Source organism: Caretta caretta, chromosome 15, assembly GCF_965140235.1.
Source record: "Caretta caretta isolate rCarCar2 chromosome 15, rCarCar1.hap1, whole genome shotgun sequence".
In the NCBI taxonomy this organism is placed as follows: domain Eukaryota; kingdom Metazoa; phylum Chordata; order Testudines; family Cheloniidae; genus Caretta; species Caretta caretta.
This window is the reverse complement of record NC_134220.1, coordinates 30833964-30855009: the sequence shown is the minus strand read 5'-3', so window position 1 is coordinate 30855009 and position 21046 is coordinate 30833964. Positions and strand designations below refer to the sequence as shown.

The 21046-nt window shown below is 42.1% G+C and overlaps 1 protein-coding gene across 3 annotated transcripts in view; it reads right to left on the bottom strand.

The window, feature by feature from the left end:
• Nucleotides 1–20658, bottom strand: part of GRK3 (G protein-coupled receptor kinase 3) — a 121703-nt gene extending 101045 nt beyond the window's left edge. For 2 of the 3 annotated variants that reach the window (XM_048821761.2, XM_048821764.2), the window contains exons 1-2: nt 20460–20658; nt 792–868 (exon numbers count right to left, since the gene is read on the bottom strand). In XM_048821761.2, the coding sequence (XP_048677718.1) occupies nt 792–868; nt 20460–20572 (190 nt within the window). In that variant the 5' untranslated portion in view covers nt 20573–20658. The remainder of the gene's footprint in view (nt 1–791; nt 869–20459) is intronic. The other variant, XM_048821762.2, reaches the window with a different exon arrangement.
• Nucleotides 20659–21046: the final 388 nt, after the last annotated feature.

Genomic DNA, 21046 nt, shown 5'->3' with positions numbered 1-21046 from the left:
AAAGACACTGAGCTCAGAAGGAAAGTAACCAGATGAAATCCACCAACTGGGTGGTGCCAAAGCCACCAGTGATCCAGAAAACTTCTTTATCCTAAGAGGTGCCAAGACAGTATGTGTGGGATACATGCTGGCACAGTGGATGCTCCATGATCTTTGGGAGTAACATGGTTGATCTGTTGTTATATATCATATATCCAAACTGGAACAGAAGTACTGAGAGATGAGAGGAATACAAAACTCTTGGTCTTCACAGTTCCAATCTTTCACTCAACGGCCCAGAAATGGCTGCCAATAGGTAGTTATGATTCTTCAACCTTAAACAAAGTTCAACCATTCTTTTAAGTCCTGTCCATAGTCTACTATACCAGCGGTTCTCAAACAGGGGTCCACGGCCCACTGGGGGGCCACGAGCAGATTTCAGGGGATCCACCAAGCAGGGCCAGTGTTAGACTTGCTGGAGCCCAGGGCGGAAAGCCGAAGCCCTACTGCATGAGGCTGAAGCCCTGCCACCCAGGGCTGAAGCCGAAGCCTGAGCAATTGCCCTGCTTGCTACTCCATAACATCAGCCCTGGAATTTATATGCAAAAAACCAGTTGTTGTGGCACAGGTGGGCTATGGAGTTTTTATAGCATGTTGGGGAGGCCTCAGAATGAAAAAGGTTGAGAACCCCTGTACTATACTATGTTTAACTAAGTCTACAGTGCTATCTTCAACTGGCTGCACTAAACAGTAGCAAACAAATCAATCTTAAAAACATAAAACAAGAAAATTTGATTCAAAACAGAATTTACCAATCTTCTGATTGAAAATCTTGTCAAAGGTTAATTCACCTCTCTCCTCAAGATACTTCTGCATCACACTGCGGATACTGAAAGACAAAAAATTAAAGAACAGTTACTCATCAAAAAGAAAAGGAGGACTGAAGTGAGCTGTAGCTCACGAAAGCTTATGCTCATATAAATTTGTTAATCTCTAAGGTGCCACAAGTCCTCCTTTTCTTTTTGCAGATACAGACTAACACAGCTGCTACTCTGAAACCAGTTACTCATCAGTTGCTCTTTCTTAACTAGATAGTTAATGTACGTTGGAGGGAAGGAGTCTTGAAGTTAAAAGGTATTGTAAACAGATTTATGAATGCAGGGATGCCAGTGTGCATTCACCTCTGCAACTCAGTTAAAGACTATTTATTGCTTAATCCAAAACCTATGGAAGTCAATAAGAATCTTTCCATTGACTTCAATAGGCTGTGGATCAGGCTCTATATTAGAGTTCTAAAGTGGTACAAGCAGACATTTAAATAAAGTCATTCTCTAGCTCAGGGGCAAAAAAAATTGAACAAATTCTACAATCTGACTAATACAGTATTCAATGTAACACAATTATTTTCTCAAAATTCTATTTCTACTTGTGAATAACTTTCTGAACATTGCTCCTCTACACTGAAATTTCCCATGGGTGGTCCTAACCCAATGAAGAATTTTTAAGGTTTGTGGAAACTTATCCAGCAGTTTGAGTTTTGAACGAGAGAATGAAAAAAAATCACTTTTTCCATTGTAAAATAATAATACTACTCATAATAATCATTCCTATTTTTTTAGCACAGACTAAACAATGGTAGAGCTTTTATGCGTCAAATTTAGCATTTAAGTAACCTACTCTGAGAAATGTAATGTTGCTAATGTTCCCCGTTCAAAACCTATATTTTTCTATGACGAGTTAAAAATACCATACTGAGTACATGCAGGATAAAGGATGAAATTGTCACTATGTTTTCACAGTTCCAATATATGCCTAGTGCATGCCTGTGCCACTCTGAAAGACAGCATACAACAGGATCGAGACAAGGTGTGCAGGTTTTGCCCAAAACTGGATTCTTGGGTAGTTTTTTTGGTTCTTTTAAATGCAATAACTAGACTGCAGAGGCAATTCAAACTCTCCATGTTCTATAACTTCCCACCCTATACACTCAGGGTCTTCAGAATACAGGTGTTTGAAAAGGATAGAGGGCACACAGCACCTGGGCTGCCAAACCTGTTGCATATTCTTCTTGAAATGCAGAGCTGGGAGTGGAAGAGTAGAACACACATCAGGTGGCAGGGGAAGGAGTCCAGCAGGTCTACTGACTGCCAAGCCCAGCCATTGCTTTCAAATAATCTGAACTGTGGAGGCCAGAATGCACTCCAGGAAAAGACATCTACTATGGTTATTATTTCAGTTCATTTACACACACAGACCACCCTTTTTGTATTTTTCTTTTTAGGTTTTATTTTAGCCTTTTCTTTCTCTCTCTATGCAAAAAAAGAGAGAGAGAGAAATTAAATGGGGAAAAACAAGCTAATAAACTTTTAAAATCATGAATTTAAAATAAAGCAGTACACTGTATTTAAAAACAGATACAAAGGTTTCTCACCACAATATTAACTTGCTCACACTGCACATTAACCTGCTTACATTGTAACTCAATGTAAATATTTAACCAATAATAGAAAACACTATATATGTACAATTTGGGTAATTAACATTAGTACAAGATTCTTAACTTCCGATTTGCCTAATTTACATTTTAACTTTGTGACCCTGACATGTTAACATAGTTTTAAAATATAAACCATTTATTTTTGCAGAATATGGTACCATCAAAAATGTACATGGAAGATGCAAAGAGCAGCAAAGGACCCAGTAAGATTCCTAGACAACGAATCTTAGCAACAAAATGTGGAATAGGTAATCATCTCTTCTATCTTATCTTCAGCATTCAGCTCAATCAGTAGTTGGAAGTTTGGGGTAGCCAAAAGCTGTCAGTCAAGACAAGCAAATATATGTCAGAGAGTAGCATTAAAGAGTGAATTAAGGACTGTGTTGTTAAGAAGCACTTAAGGCCAAGACAAAAATGTACCAATCAGACATCCCAAAGCGAAGCAATTACATTCTTTAGACCCTATGACAAGGGGGGGAGGGGTGATGCAAAACCTAACCCAGAAGTAAAGAGCTGTTTCAGAGGCATGAACTGAATTAGAAGAGAAGGATGCTGCAGTACATTCTATAATAGGAAACAAAATCTTTACTTTGTTTATAGAGAGAACAGAGAACCCTTTAAGACCAGAGCTTGGAGCCCAAAAATGTATTAGTTAATACACTCAGAATTCAGATGCATTCTAAGGGATTTCAGAAAAAAAAGCCAAAAATGGCAGAGAATAAAAATTGGACAATAAAAGAACATGGATCCCAGTGACAGCTGAACCTGGTGATACTCTAAACCAGTGTTTCCCAAACTTGGGATGCTGCTTGTTCAGGGAAAGCCCCTGGCGAGCCGGGCCGGTTTGGCTGAACCTGCAGACGCAACAGGAAAACAATCGCGGCTCCCATTGGCTGCAGTTCACTGCTTCAGGCCAATGGGGGCTGCAGGAAGGGCGGCCAGCACATCCCTCGGCCCGTGCTGCTTCCTGCAGCCCCCGTTGGTCTGGACCGGCGAACCACGGCCTGTGGGAGCCGCGATCGGCCAACGCAGCAGGTAAACAAAGTGGCCCGGCCCGCCAGGGGCTTTCCCTACACAAACAGCGTCCCAAGTTTGGGAAACACTGCTCTAAACAAAAAGAGCTCAGTAGTGCTGTAGCTCTTCCCAATGCTTCACACTGATTCAACAGACAATCTAGGCTTCAGAGTGAAGTGTGAGTTTATTGTGTGTGCTGGTTGTGTTGATTTGTGTGTGGATTCCATTGTGTGGGGAGAGTTCAACAGATTTGTGAGGGTGCTAAATGAGGAATATAGGCTGAGGTGAGGGGCTATGTGTTTTGGGGCTGTGCATTCTGATTCTGTTGTTGTGGGTGGGTTGTGATGTGTTGGGAAAGTTGTATGGATCTGTGTGAGTGGCAATCATGGGGTGTGGCTCGCAGTGAGGCATTTGGGCCAAGTAATCCACCATCTGTGCAGTCACTCTCCTACAACCAATGAAATTTTTACCCTACAGCTAGTTTGGATGCAAGGGTGGTGATTGGTTGAGTTACTTCTGATACCACAATGGTCCAGGACACTCTGCATGACATTCATACATGTCTTACTGCACAGGTGTAAAGTCAAATTGGTTGATAACTTTAAAATGGAATGGTAACTCTCTGTGAAAACAAGTGATGATTCAATCTGGTTATATTCTGAACAAAAAGAGCCCTCAATCATGCCTGTAGCCGTTTCCACCAATTCATACTGACTCTACCGACCTAATAGGCTTCAGAGTGACAATCCTGAAATCTTATTACATACATTTCTTTTCAGCTGTCTCTGTGGTAAATTATGGATGCAGTTAATTCATTTGGGATTAAATAATGACAAATAGTCTATATGCAACCAAGTATTTCTCTTCAAGTTAACAGACAAAACTATATAATTTACCAGATGCTAATCTGCATCTTATTATAACATCTCAAAATTGTATGAGCTTTTGATAATATAGGTCCTGATCATCCAGTTGGGTTGGTGCAGCCAAATGCTTATTCCCACCTGCGTCTGACTGAGGGTCAGGCCCTAGTATGAACATTTATATCTGTTATATTCCTTTCCTGAGGGTCCCCTTTTTCCCCCCTTTCCTAATTCCCTTTTATTTCTATTAAAAATTAAATTAAAACTGAAAGATAAACACTTGAATATGTAGAACCATTACTGATACAAGACCAAAAAAGTTTACATTCACAGATAATTTTGCTACCTGTCCAAATGTGACTACCATACGTACAGGACCTGATGCAATCCTAACTGTGGCTTTTGAGTGCTACAACACATGTAATAAATCATCATCATCTATAGCACATCAAAGACATGATTAATTTTAGGCATATGAGCAGTCCTATTACCTTCAATGATAGTTTAATGAATTGGGGCCTCAAATAATATTTTGTTCATGACAGTTCAAAGCATCTTAGGTACTTATATGGCCCCCATCACCTGAGCATCTCACAACCTTTAAAGTATTTATCTTCACAGCACCCCTATCATTCCCCATTTTACATTGAGCAAATGAGGTACAGAGGCAAAATGATTTGCCCAAGGTCACAAAGGAAATCTGTGACAGAGCAAGGAACTGAACCCTGGTCTCCCAAGCCATAGGCCAATGCCCTAATCACTGGGCATCCTTATTCACCAAGGAAGGGGAAGTGTAATAAATGAGAGAGAGGGTATGCATATTCAGATAATAAAAGAAGATACAAAACCCAAAGAACACAGTCATCAAATACTAGGATGATAAAAAACAATAAAAATACCCAAAAACAATTAACTAAATTGTTTCTTTTACATATGAAATACAAAGGTAAACAAATTAAATTATGAAAAACTGTTTTTATAGCAAAGTTCCCCCGTCTTTATCATCTGTAACATTAAAGAGCTGGAGATCATAAGTGACCTCTGAAATATTTTGAGAGCCAAGAGATAGTTATGTACTTTGATCTTTGTTAATTTGTTTAGTTTTTGTCTTTTTTATAACAAATAATCTGATTGATTCGAATCCTGAGAGAAGCATCAGTGATTTTAAAATACCAAACCTACTGCGGACATGTAAACGTAAATTTATTCTGTTTTTCCAATTTCATCAATGAGCACCCAGCTGCTACAGCAACAAGAACTTTATAAATCAGTAAAAACAAATAAAAAGGAGTGTCATTTCAGAAGTTCATAGCCCCAAACCTGAAATCCTTATGCCACGGAATGACATACCTGGCTTTCAATATAGTATCTTAATTTTTTAAAAATTTCCTTACAATCAGCAAATTAAGACTGAAGAAATTTGCTCCTCCAACGACCCACTAGAGGTCCTCTCAACCCAAATGATTCTAAGCTCCAAAAGTCATCCCCCCTTTCAAAATTGTAAAGCTTCTCAAATGTATATTAAGCACACAGAGATATGTCAACACATATACTCTAAGTGAACTAATGTTCTCATTATGTGATTCATAATGATCTTTGTACTCAAGAAACAATGCCCTTGACCGGCAAGACTATAGCACTACACAGCTTTCCCTAGTTCTCCCCCATTGTAAAGTGGATACAAGACCAAAAGCCCAAGCAACCTCAGGTATACAAATCACTTCAATGAAGAAAAGTCATGACAAGTGAAATAAAAAGCTGTTGAGTGTTCATGCTTATAGTGTACCCACTATCCATGTTTCTTGGGTATTACTTGCATTATGGTTGCCAAAACCTGAAACAAATATAAAAGCATCTCATTTTGCAAGAATATTTTTCTGAATTGGTATGTCAAGGATTTACCCTTTCAACGGAATGCTGGTACTGAGAAGGAAGAAGAGAGACAAACAGAACTCTTAGCTCCCACTGCAATTAAAACATTTGTTGATTTTAATGGTTTTTAAATCATCTCCAAGATGTATTTTTGGGATGGTAGAGAATTTGTATCAAAGATCCATGAACAATGCTTTTTGTCTTTTTATATCTATAAAGCACTCTGGATATGCATGAAAGCTATTATAAGTATAAACACTAACTGAGATTCACAGAACTAAGGAGGTCTATTCAACCAAATGCAGAAGTAACTGAACTAAAACATGCTTCACAGCACCTCTAAGACAGGAATCTTTACACCTGCTTTCCAGAGAGGTAAATGTTTACCTGACATTAAGAAGATATAACAAAGAACAGTTAAAACATGCTAAACAAATAAAGCTCCTGCCCCAAAGACCCTCATTGTAAAGGCACGAGTGGGTCAACACAGTACAATGTAAAACAAACACTGAGTGTCATGTGGCCACTATAGCTGAAATACTTCACAGAACAAGTGTATTTTTGAAAGTTTTTGAAGAAGAGGAAGTATGCATGGTTAAAAGGACACGGTCAATGCAAATCTGGCACAAAATTCAGGTTCATTAAGAATTGTTTTTTACAAAACCTAAAACCAACAGAAATGTTCCCATGATTTTTTTAATTCCAGAGGAAATAGTTGGTTTTAAACAAATAAACATCCTTAGTTTGCAATCTAAACATGCAGCACTGAGAATGTGAAATAGAAACAGACTAAAAACAAATGTAAAATTTATTTAATTGATTTTTCATTCTTCCTTTGGGATTTTTGAGGTAATGATTTCCCTTTAATTGAGAGGTTATTTCAAGAATAAACAAAAACAAATGCACAAAATCAGGAGTGGACAAGGAAACAGTCAGGAGAGAAGATTAGGCAGACTTCAGGGGAATGGTGTGGAGCGTTGAGGGCAGAGATATAAGTAGGGACAGAGGCATGGAGAACTCTGAATGTGAGGAGAAACATCAAACTGAATGTGGCAGAGAAGCCAGCCTGGACAGTTAAGAAGGGGAGAAACATTATCAAAAGAGTGTAAATGGAAAATTATCTTGACAGGATCAATTTGGATACAATGGGGAGATACTAGGGGCTGGAAAACAAAGAGAAGGCTGCTAGTGGTTAAAGCAGGAAATTACCAGAGCATAGAGTTGTGGCAGTCAGGACAAGAAAGAAGGGACTAATTTTTCAGATATAAAGAAAAAAGAAGCAGGATGGATGACACTAAGACTGTGAACTTGGGGAAGGGAAAGGAACAATGGTATGGTTGCTCGTGTTCACTTCCTGGTTGATGACAAAAGTTGTGATGTGTCTTGTGGAACAGAAACTGAGCAGAACCTACAAAGGTGACTAGCAATGTGTCCCAGTAGAAGGCTATGTATGCTACGACATCTGTGCCAAGAGACACTAAAGTGATACTGGCTGGCTCGAGAAAACATCTAAAGGAGATGGCAAAGGTGATATCTGATCCCTTCAGCAAGGAGGTTCTCTCACATTTGGAAATAAGATTTATAATTGGTAGGTTTTTAGCTACTCCTCCTTTTCCAGATAGTAGCAGCAGCCAATGGTACAATTTGTCCATCTGTATCTGTCCAGGAAATTGCAACCTTTCTTCTTGGATGGGATCCAAACCACATTATTCAGGACATTTTCATCTCCAGGATCAGATTGCTGAAATGCACTCTGCATACGGCTGCTACTTAAAACCACTCAGAAACATCAGCTGGTTTGGAACACAGCACCTCATTTATTGGCTAGTGTTTCTCACATACGGCATATTATATCTGCACTCCAACAACTTCACTGGCTTAAATTGTACCCAAAAACTAATAGTAAGTTTTGATTCACAGTCTGTAAGGCTGGCAATTCTGCTTCTCCCCTCGCTTTCCAGCCCAACAGGTGACTGATCATACATGGCACTCGATTTGACAGTCCCTCCTATTAACACACTGAAGGCAGACTGGAGGGCCCTCAACTTTGGAGTTTGCTTCCCCTGATAGTTTAACAGAGCTTGGTTTTGTCGATATTCAAGGCAAGACCTGTTTATTTAGATGTTAGATAAACGCCTGTCAAGGAGAGTCTAGAGATAGTACTTAGTCCTGCCATGAATGCAGAGGACTGCACTAGATGACCTCTCTCAGTCCCTTCCAGTTCTACGACTCTATGATTCTACGTGTGCTTCAAAAAGTGACTAATTTGCCTGGACACGCAGCGTGAGGGGTGCTAAGGAGGTTTTTGTGCTTTTTAATGTGCAAAAGGGTTGTGTTTGCTCTTGCTGCGGGGGGGAAGGGAGATATGCTGATATTGTGTCAATTTAGTTAGATTAAATGATGTGATTTAATTTATGCACCTGAAGGTTTCTGATAGGCACTTATAAACTGAAAAAATAGTGTAGTTACTGATTAGAAAATTAAAGGAGATTATTTTACAGAAGCTTTCCCAAATGAGCAGCTGATTTATTTCAATGGGAATTAAGGGTTATGCATGTTCATTTTGTGATGCACCAGCTCCAGCATTCGGTTGGAAGCATTTCACTAAGGAAGGTCTTTGACAGTCATATCCCCAGTAATTATTCTTGTAAAGTTCATTATTTTGAAAAATGAATCTGCCTAAAATATTTCACATTAGAAATACCAAGTTTATATTTGGGGGTTCTGTATGTTCATCATGGCAGTTCTTTAATTCTCTATAGGCAATTTATTTAGCACTAATTACCGTTCCAGCATTTCCCAAAAGAACAGTGGCACCAGTAGTCTGTCTGAGTTAGACTCTGGCTCCCTAGATTAATAAAATACCATACATCCTCTGACATTTCACATAGGATAAGATTACATTAGCATTTTCTTCAAAATATCCCAATAAATCTAGGTGCAGCATCCCCACTCTGTTCCCAACACAGCACATACCACACTGATATTGTCCAATGTCACCCTCTTTCCCAAGATTTAATTTTATTCTTAATTAAATAACAAAGCCCCAGGCAGGGCTATACTTACAAACATAAGTTTCGGATTTCTCTCCGAAGTCCTTTCTATTCCTCCCTCTTGCCTCAGAGAGACTAGCATTTTATGTTAGACAGGAGGATGGTCACATGGTCAGGGACTTAGGAGATCAAGGTTCAATTCCCAATTCTCCCAGAGACTTCCTGTGTGACCGTGAATGATTAATTTAATTTCTCTGAGCCCGAGTTCCCCATCTATCAAATGTGGCTAAGAATACTTCCTTTCTTCTTGCCTTTGTCTTTCTTGTCTACTTAGACTGCAAGCTCTTTGGGACAGGGATAGAATCATAGAATATCAGGGTTGGAAGGGACCTCAGGAGGTCATCTAGTCTAACCCCCTGCTCAAATCTCTCTTTTTGTGCGTTTCCACAAGTGCCTAGCAAAATTGGGCCCCTGTTCGTGGTTGGAGCCTTTGACATTACAGTAATATATATGACAGTCTGTGTTTCTGACTGAGCTAATAAGACCCAATAAGTTTGGTCAACAAGGCGTGTCAACAAAATAGCCTACTCTTCCATACACAGTCCTGCACCCTGATGACTCAGTACAATTCCAAAATACAACTCTTTATGATGAGGAAGTGTTGCAGTTAAAAGCTAATTCCAACAGTAGAGTACAATTTACTCTTGATTTCCCTAGCTTTGTCTACACTAAACTGATTTGAGAAATCTCCCCTCTTTTCACTACCATTGGAGCAGCACCTCTGCTGATCGCAAAGGGGGGGATTAGGTGGAATTGCTATTGTGGACAGATGACCCGAGTTTTTAATCACCGTTTTATCTAAATTCACTCTGAACAAGATTAAACCACACACCTGTAAAAACATCAGTGTCCTACCTTATGCTACTTGTGTTAATGCAATGAAAGGGAGATTTCCCCAAAACAAGCTTACGTGGACACAACCACCGAAAATTCAGCCCAGCCTTGTCTCTTACAGACTTGTGTGATATACCTCAGACTGCACAGTTTATTGTATTTGAATGTACAAACTAACCCGCTGTGAAACTTAGATGCTACCATGAATTACACTAAACCAAAATACATGATATTATTTTATCGCTACACTTGGTTGGTATGTTAAGTGAGCAAAAGCACATTTACAACACTTTTTCAGGTTTCAGAGTAACAGCCGTGTTAGTCTGTATCCGCAAAAAGAAAAGGAGGACTTGTGGCACCTTAGAGACTAACCAATTTATTTGAGCATAAGCTTTCGTGAGCTACAGAAGTGAGCTGTAGCTCACGAAAGCTTATGCTCAAATAAATTGGTTAGTCTCTAAGGTGCCACAAGTCCTTCTTTTCTTTTTGCGAACACTTTTTCAGTAATAATAAACAAATGGTTCTATCGTTGTCTATTAGAACCCTTTTATAACTCAGCTATAACATTTACTCTTTGGTAAAGTTTGGCCTACAAATTTAAAGCTAAAGAGTAATGTATTTTTCCACCAGTTAAAGAAAAACCTAATGATCCTGCTAAATTTCTTTTCATTAAATTATACTCATCATCAGGTCAAGATGCTTTTTGGTGATTATATCCCAATATTACTCCCAGTTCAAAAATAAAGTTTGGTGAAGCAACTAGCTGCCTCAGGGGACTGGTAATTGGATACAGAACCTTTAGCTCATGAGGTCACTTCTTTGAATCAGTCCATGACAGTAGTAAAGTCATAACAGAAAGTTATTATCATCTAATCACTGTAAGATGGCTTGTATGAAAGAAATAGGGTTTTATCCTTCCCTTTCAATTGTATATCTGCCACTGACTTCACTGGGAGAAGAATGAAGCCCTTAAGTAATCTCAGTCTAATTCATGGTTAACAGGTGTCCATATAAAAAAAATACACCATCACAGCTGGCACTACAGTAGCATCTCAGCTGAGAGCAAGAGAGAGGTCTGATGAAGGCAGAGGCATGTTGGCCTAGTGGATATGGGTGAGCTTGCACATCAGCGCTGTTCCTGTTCTGTGGATATAGAAAGGATGTCCATCTTCAGTCTATCTATCCACTCCCTATACAACCTCTACAATTTGCATTAAATAAGACATTTGCCAAGCAATTAATCAACAATACAGTCTGATCACTTAAGTATGCTAGGGAGAAAATGAAATATAATCATAATTTTTTGCATTTGAAATTAAGGTAACCGCACAGGGTTTGGACTAACAAGAGAAACAATCACCACTTCAAAAGCAGCAGTTGCAGCCTATCCAAATAATACTAGCCCTGCCCCAAATCAGCAGTAACTCTATTCCTAATGTTTAGTGAACATGACAAAACGACAGAGTACATTAATTTATCTGGTCATCTATCTGATTTCAAGCTGCAAAAACACCAACCAACCCATCAAGCCCTCTGTACTACTTAGACTCTTTGGCCATGAAAAATACAACTCCATACTGCCACGCCTCAAAAGTATGTCCACTTAAGACTTGCTTCAGGAAACTGGTCCAGATTCTTACCATTCTCTCTACATTCTATTATTATATTTTTCAATTCTCACCCCCCCCATACACTTTTCCTTTACTTCTTTTTTAACTCTCAAGACAAACAATAGGATATGGTGTATTTACATAAGAAAATGGTTTACACCTCCCTTAAAATACAAAACAATTTAATTTAGAATATTTTTCATGGTCTTTCCTCTCTTCCTCTGTCTCACAAATGCTAAGTGAATTTGTTGGGTGTGAACACTGTCCAGCATATATTATTGATGTCTTTTGAAGCTAACCTAAAAATAAAACTCAAAATAAAAATAAATTAAAGTTTAAATAAAAAGCTGCAAAGTGATGTCAAATACTGACGAAAAAATCCTGCAAACTCCACATCTGGAGCATAAAATAAATTGGATTTAACACTAAAGTAACTTTAAAACAACTTGGGTTTTTTGTTTTGTTTTAAGAATGTGCCTATAACCTATAGATTCACCACTATATTAACCACAGATTTTGGTGTTAGGACTTCACACACCAAGAAGCTCTACGAAAGAAATGGGCAAAATTCATTACTGATATAAGTGGGTGCAACTGACCTCAATGGGAGTAACACAACCTTACATCAGCAATGAATTTATCCCAACACTTATACATATTGGGGTTTATCATTAAGCCATAATCCTGCAAACATTCAGACACATGCTTAGCTACAAAGTGATGCACGTAGTCCCACTGAAGTCAATGGCACTCCTGACATATAGATTGGCACATGCTTGTTTGCAGGATCAGGGACTAATTTACTTTCTTTCCCCCATCATTGTTTTTTTAATCCATGCGGAATAATATTACATGTAAGAGATAGTGGCCAGAATGTCCGCTTTATATGCGGAGAAGGAAGAGTGGCAGCCTTGTTTGCTTGAATAATATATGGACTACGGGTAAAATTTTCAGAAGTGTGTAAGTCCCATCGACTTTTAATGACGGTTAGGCTCCTAAGGGTATGTCTATACTGCAGTTAAAAACCTGTGGCTGGCTTGTGCCAGATGACTCGGGCAAAGAGGCTGTTCAATTGCAGTGTAGACATATCCTGAGTCAATATTCAAAATAGAATTTAGGCTCTTTTGAAAATGTTATCCTACACAGGCACACCCACACACACCACAGAAAGTTCTCTTGAACTATCACATTTATTAAGTGGAACTGGGTACAAACAACACATTATTTATTACAACAGTGCCTAGGACCCCTTGTCATGGACCAGGACACCGCTGCGTGAGGTGCTGTACAAACACAGCATGGCTCTTGCCCAAAAGAAATTACAATCTAAATATAAGAAAAGAGACAAAACAAATGGATAGAGACACACAAAGGTGGGGGAGCACTAAGAAACCATGAGACAATATCGGTCAGCATGCTAGGGAATGGTATCAGCACACCAGTGGCCTAACTATTGTTAAGTTTTTGTAGGCATCACAGCAAAGGAGAGTTTTAAGGATGGATTTAAAGGAGAATAAGGAGGCAGCTTCGCAGATGTTTACAGGAAGCCCCACCCAAGTGTGAGGAACCATATGGGACAAAGCACAAAGGGGACTGTTTGAAAATTTAACAACTGGGTGACGGAGGCTGTATCATTGGCCTATCGGAGGCAGAAGCTGACATTTCAACAGTGAATGAGACATGACAGATAGGGTGGGGATAGGTTGTAAAGGGCCTTAACGTGAAAACAAGCAGCTTATGTTTGATATGATAGAGAAAGGAGAGCCAGTGGAGGGATTCAAAGAGAGGTGACATGGTCAGAGCAACAGAATTCAGAATGGATATGAACGAGGCAATATGGCATTAGTCAAAGGCAGAGAAAAGGGTGCTGCAGTAATCAAGATGTGAGATGATGAGAGAATGGGCGAGAGTTTTAGCTGTGTGGATTGATAGGAAAGGCTGTATCTTAGAGATGTTGTGCAAAAAAAATATGCAAGACAAATATGCATAGACATAATGTGGCTGTGAGGACCTAGAGATAGTTTGTGTCAACGATGGTACCCAGGTTACAGGCCTGGGTGACAGACACGATGATGATATTGTCCACAGTGATGAAGAAAAGAGGTGGGCTTGGGGGAAAAGAATAAGAGCTCTGTTGAGCCATGAAGAGCCTGAGTGGACAGCTAGACATCCACAAGGAGGTATCAGAGATACAGGCCAGGACTTGAGTTTGGACAGAAGGAGACAAGTCTGGAGTAGAGAATGAGACCTGTACATTGTCAGCACAAAGATGGCAGTTAAATTTGTGTTGTAAATGAGATTACCCAGAGATAAAATGTAAAGGGAGAAGAGAAGGGGGCCCAGGACGTTGCTGGGGAACCTCCACAGAAAGTTGGAAGGGGGATGAAGAGGATCCACTGAAGGCACAATTAGAGAGATAAGAGGAGAACCAGGAGAGGGCAGAGTCACAAAAGCCAAGAGGGGGCAAGATTTCAAGGAGGAGGACATGGTCGATGGCGTCAAAGGCAGGTAACAGGTCAAAGAGAAAAAGAATAGAGTACTGATTCTTAGCACTAGCTAGGGAGAAGTCATTAGACTTTGGGAAAAACAGTTTCCGTGGCTCCAAGGAGCAGAAACTAGATAGGAGAGGGTCAGGGATAGAATTGGAGGAGAGGAACTCCAGACAGCAATTATAGGCGCTGTATTCAATGAGCTTAAAGTTGAAAGGGAGAAGAGGTGGTAGTTGGAGATGTTAGTGGAATCAAGGGAAGGTTTGGGGGCAGGTTTTAAAATGGGAGAGATTAAGAATATGTCTACACAGGCATAAAAACCTGAGGCTAGCCCAAGTCAGCCGACTCGGGCTCTGCGGGGCTCGGGCTTTGGGGCTGAAAAATTGCTGTGTAGATAGTCAGGCTTCGGCTGGAGCCCAAACTCTGGGACCTTGTTGGCAGGGGGCTCCAGCTGGAACCCAAACATCTACTTGGCTATTTTTATTCCCGCAGCCTGAGCCCCATGAGACTGAGCCAGCTGACCTGCCAGTCACAGGTGTGCCACAGGTCTTTTATCCCTGTGTAGACATACTCCAACTCATGTTTGTATTGTAAGGGGAAAGAGACACAGGAGATGGGATGGGGTCACTGGGGCAAGTGGAGAAGTCAGAGGAGTAGAAGAGACAAAAAACTTCTGTGTTTGTGACAGGGCAGAAAAAGCAAAGATGCATGGATAGATGTAGCTTATGCTTTGTTACTACACCCTTTGTATTTGTATATTGAGAGCAAACCATGCTTAAGTGATATTTACAGAAACTAAATTAGAATGGTCACAAAGTGCAGGGATGCTGTACAGCTGTTTCCCAACAGCGCAATTCCTTAAATTCATATTGGTTCTGGTTGTTCAATTTGCTGGATCATTATACAGTTATTTCTTAATAACGGTACATAATGTAAATCCCTTTTCTCAGAATGGCCAAGCCATTGCTAAGTAGAATGCAAACATGTATACAGTCACTTTGTGGCCTTTTGTCTAACAATTATTATTTAACAATTTCTGTAAATAATAATTTAAGAGTTCTTTATGTAAACTCAGTAATAACCCTACCTGCAGCCAATAATAGCAAATAAACTCTGAGGGTGAAGAGTTTAAGTCTTGGCACGCAGCCTTGGACTTTATTCTGTCTACAATATGGTTATTTCCTTGTAAACAGGAATGCCCCTCAAATTTTCATTACAATAAACTCATTTCATTTTGTGTCAGTTTTGTCTGAGGAAAATAAGATTGTGACAACAGGTATACCAGCTTCATTCAAATGACACACTGCAATATAGTAGTAAAACATTTGCAATATTTCTTAGAGAGATAATGTGAGTGGAATAGCATGCTGTCACAAGACAATGGCTGCCTGTTACAGATAACTACCACAATTATGTATTGCTTTAAAAAAAGAATATTGCAGTGAGGCAAAGACCTTTTTTTTTTTTCAAAGTGGAATCCAGTTATCCCATGTCAATGTTCTATTCCAAAGATCTTATTTCTGTTCTAACAAATGATTAAGGATGTAGATAGTCAGTCTCCATGACGGACAGTTGTGCAGTAGAACAACAGTTGCTTGCAGCCTAACATTTGAAAGCTGTGCTCTGACTCGCTTGATAAATTGCTATAGCACAAAACCAGAGAAATCAGAAATGTATTCATGAAAATATTTGGTCTCAAAATTGTACTGCAAAGAAGAGTTTTCTGTTCAGCTGGCTTTTTTAATTACGGTCTTAATTTATCAGGAGCGATCACAGAATCCATTTGCCACAGAAAAACTTGGAATTTGCATCTATGGAGAATCTTTAGTTTTTACATTTTGTGAAAAAATAAAAACATATACCGGGGAACCCCAATTATCTGATCTAATTGGGACCAGGGCCAGAGCAGATAATCAAAAATTCAGATAATCAGGAAAATGAGCGAAGCTCAGGCTGTCAGCTTTAAAATTGTGAATATATCAATAAAACATTGTATTCAACTGATACCTATATATATCGTGGCTAGAAAAAAACTAAAGTTCAGAGTTTCATTTTATTTGCAGAAAAACATGGATTTTTGAGTTTTTATTAGATAATTTTGAGGGTTTTATCACAGAAAACTAGGATCCCTGTTGAACAGTAAAGTAGGGTGTCAGACATGCATCTGACTGTCTGATTTATGTTATCTAAAATTTTACCAGTGTATCAGTGACACACAAGATTGTAAATGCTCCTGGCATATCATGTACATTATAATGAAAGGGATCTAAAGAAAAACCCCAGAGCTCACTATGAAGACATCTGACACCAGGAAAGTTGTCAAAACTTCCTACTGAATGAGGAAATCCCTGTTTTCAGTTAAAAGTTCTGATGGTAATTTGTTCCCAACCATTTAAAACACCCTTAGTTAAATCTCTGCTCTCATTTACACCTATGCCTCCTCATCCTCTTCCCACCTGCCAAGTCTCCTTAAATGTTCCCAGTCCCACTCTGGCACCTTTTCTATGCCATCATTTATACCTGCAACTTGCGTCCTCTTATTGTTTATTTCCTTCAAACCATGATGGCTCAGCTGAGGATTACTGATGCTCATTTTAACAGCACAAATAATTTGCAACCAAACTGTTCAGTATCTCTATCGCCATGTAATTTAATTAAAGTTATCCTCATCTTCCCTCCCTGCTTCCCTCTTACTGTTTGTTAAATTCCCTTGTTGCACCTGGCTTCAATTTAGGCCCCAATTCTGCAAAGAAATATGCACATGAGCAATCTCATTGAAGTCAGATGCTTAATTCTTTGCAGAATCAAAGCACTAGGCTACAAACTCTTTAGGGCAAGGACTTTGTCTACCTAGGAGTTTGTACAGCACTTGCCACAACAAGGCCCCAATCCAGACTGGAGCATCCAAACTCTACCATGATACAAACAGCAGTAGAATAATAATCTCCTTAAAGCACGCTTATTCAATGAAGCCGCCCAATCATGTTCTCTCCTACATGTTGCCTTCATCCAAGCTTCCACCATCATTAGATGTATCATGTATGTCACTATATCTACAGAGCACCACGGAGAGTTGACACTGAACAAAATAATATATTTACCCATCATGTGGAAGAATGTAATACTATAAACATTTTGAATAAGGTCTCCAGGAGTTTGGTTAATATTATAGGATAAACTCTACCCTTGACGCATACAAATACTTTAAATTATTATTAGTGTTTACATACACCAAGAGAAAAATGTGTCCCTAAATCTCTCCAGTACAAAAATGTTTACTGGACTTTAAAAATGATTGGCAAGCTTTTTGTTGTTCGGGTTTTACACCCCCGCTGGTGTCCTGTTAATTCGATCATTCTTACAGTCTCTCAGCCTCTTGTGTTTTCCCTGCTTGGTATCCTCATTGCAAAACTTAGAATTCAAAGCATGGAGCTAGAGAGCTGTGTAAATATGTGGAAGAGAGAGTTCTAGTAATCTGTTATTTATGTTACACTTCATAAATCTATACAGAGTGGTAGGGATGTGCTATCAGAACACCACAGCAGTTACACATGGTCAGTAACACTACAATACATGCAAAATTTGTCTGGTAAACCTTTACTTGTGGCATAATGCATAGAATAAAGGAGGGAACTTTGGGTTTTTTTATGCCAAGAAACAAAATATATCTATAAAGACAGAATAGCTAAGAATAGCAAGAGATTTTAGTAGAATTTCATAGTGCATACATAATGTGGGAATTTGGTTTTAGAGGAAAATCCAGTGTTGCCATTAAAGGGAAAAAGAGAGGAGGCAGCTATGGCCCTAATTCTGCAGCCATCACGGTGGAATCTGAATTCATACAAGTGGAGCTCATTGCAGAATCAGGTTCTGTTTTAGTTCAATACTTATACAACATATTCATTCTAACAGGCTTCTCTCCCACATCCCGCTGCTTTGATCTCAAATTTCTATGGACCACCAGAAAATGGTTCTGCAGATCACAGCAGTTTGAGGATCAATTTATTAGATTACACCCAAAATGTATTATATTGCCACTCAACTAGTTTTTCAGCCAGTTACATAAATACTGAAGTCAAATAAATGCCTAGAAAATTCTTTTGAAAGAGAATATTTATATTTGCCAAAAAATGCTCCCAGATGTTGCTTTAAATAAATGCCTCAATCCAGACTCACTAATTATAATAATCACAATAGAGCAGTACTGAGTTATTGTATAATAACTTGGCACACTATAAGAGATCTGTGTTTTCTTTTTTATTTAGATCTCAGTCGGGTATATTATCAGTGGACTCACATCTTCTCACCATATGCTATGTTCATCAAAAGCTACCTAAGATTGTTCTCCCCAGATCCCCATCTTCTATGCACAATGTAATTGGCATGCAAGCTGTGTACCTGTTCCCACTGAGATTGTCCAGAACTAGATTAATACTGTATCTTGTCTCATCACTCCTCGGCAAAGAGGTAACAGTAATAATAATTATGGCCCTTTTAACATTTAAATTAGACTATCTGCTTTTATCCCCCCCCTTTGAGATTGTGTGCATGTAGGATTAGCTATTTAGTTAACTGGTGACAGGCATCCAGAGACCCTGTAGCTGGGTCTCTGGATGCCTGTCACCGGGTCTCTGGATGCCTATCACCACCCCATACCCTCCATTTGCATGAACTGGGGTTACACTGCCTGGCAAAACTATTACCCCAAGCTCCTACAGTTTTATTTTTTTCTTTTTTGGATGGGCCAGTAAAATGTCATTCTTCTCCCCTTCCCCTCCCCATCATCCCAGTAGATTAAGGCCACAGTCAGAGTGGCAAGCCAGTTTTATGGATGGACTGGTAAATGTATATGCACTTTTTGCAAGGCTGCGTTAAACCCTTGCACTCTGACATGGCTGGTACCTACGCTCTCTCCACCATCTCCTCACACCTTCAGGTTGGGTTACACCATGATATGAGTCTTCCAACCTCACCGCTGAGTTACACCTTGATGTACATCAGCCCCCAACCCTGACATCTGGGTTAGGCTCTGATCATGGCACATGCCCCATCTCACATATGGCATATGCCCATCACAAGGTTGGGGCTGGGAGAAGATCCCTGAGAGCCTGCGAACAAGGGGAGAATTGCATCCCTTTGGAGAGGAGCAAGGGGCGCAGACTCAACAACTATCCTCCTAGAAGACTCCGGTCTAAGAAGACCCTGTTGCCAGGGGTCTCGGGTGACGGGTTGTGTGGCTTTGGGGTCCCAGCACATAGGCTCCCCAAAACCAGCTGGCTCTGGGCACCAAGGGGAAGGGAGATGGGCAGCAGGTCCCTGGGAAATGGGGCTCCTGCAAAGGATGTTTCAGGCCCTGGAGGAATGGGGAGCAGAGCCACGCAGCAGGGCCAGATGGAACAAACAGTGCCTTGGGGAAGCTCCCCTCGCAGTTTAAGTGCCTGGTCTACCAGAGGTCAGCCCCCTTATGGGGGCTCCGGGGTCCCAGTTCCCAGGCTGTAGCTCAGGAAAGGAGGTCCCAGGACACCAGGCACTGTGTGGGGTGGGGGGGTCCCTGGGACTTCGCAAAGTGCAGCAAAGGTCTATGGTGCATCCGGGCTGTCCCGCCACCGGGGGCTGGGGAGGGCCCCAGCTGCGGGTGCGGGAGGTCTCCAGGTTGGGGGCTGTGGGAGGGTCCAGCCAGGCAGTGGGGGGGGGGGCGGGGTTGGGGGTGCAGGGGTCCAGTCTGGGGGCAGCAGGAGGTCCGGGCTGGGAAGGGTCCGTGGCTCGGGGGGTGGGGAGGGGGGGGGAGTCCCAGGCCTCAGGGCTGCTGGGGGTAGCGGGGGCATCCCGGCCGGGCAGTATGGGGTCCCCGGGCTGGGGATGTGGGGATCCAGTCTGGGAACTTCAGGGGGTCTCCAAGCTAGGGGCTGCGGCGATCTAGTCTGCGGGTGCGGGGGGGAACCCGGGCTGGGGAATCCAGTCTGGGGGTGCGGGGGGGGTCCCGGCCAGGCAGTAGGGGGTCCCCGGGCTGGGGGTGTGGGGGTCCAGTCTGGGGACTTCAGGGGGTCTCCAAGCTGGGGGCTGTGGGGGTCTAGTCTGGGAGTGCGGGGGGGATCCCGGGTTGGGGGATCCAGTCTGGGGGTGCAGGGGGATCCCGGGCTTGGGGGGTCCAGTCTGGGGGTGCAGGGGGGTCCCGGGCTTGGGGGGTCCAGGTCTTGGGGGGGTCCAGTCTGGGGGTGCGGAGGGGGGGTCCCGGGCTGGGCTGGTACCTGGGCTCCGGCAGGCTGATCTTCTTGCTGGCCCGCGCCGCCGGGGTGCTCTTGCTCTTCTCCATCGCCATCAGGTAGCTGACATCGGCCAGCACCGCCTCCAGGTCCGCCATGTTCCCCGCTCCCCGCCGGGCTGCAGATGGAGGCGCCGCCGGGGGCAGCGACCCGCGGCTCCAACGGCCGCCGCGCGCGCGGGTGGGGGTGGGGGTGGGGGGGGGCGGGGAGGAGGAGGCTCGCGCCGGCTGCGCGCGGGGCTGGGGGGGGGAGGAGGAGGCTCGCGCCGGCTGCGCGCGGGGCTGGGGGGGGGGGGGGGGGGGGGGGGGAGGAGGCTCGCGCCGGCTGCGCGGGGGGGCTCAGGCCCCGGCTCTCTCCCCCGTCCCCACACGGGGGCCGAGCTCCGCTGCGCCCCGGCCGCGCTCAGCGCCCCGGCCCCGGGACGGACGCCCCGTGCCCCGGCCGCGCTGCCCGTTCAGGCGCCGCCGGGAGCCATGCCGCTGCCCCGGTCCGGGGTGCCGGGGCAGATCCAGGCGATGGCCCTAGAGCCGCCCCCTGGCCTCCCGCCCGGCCCCTGCGCCCATCTCCCCAGC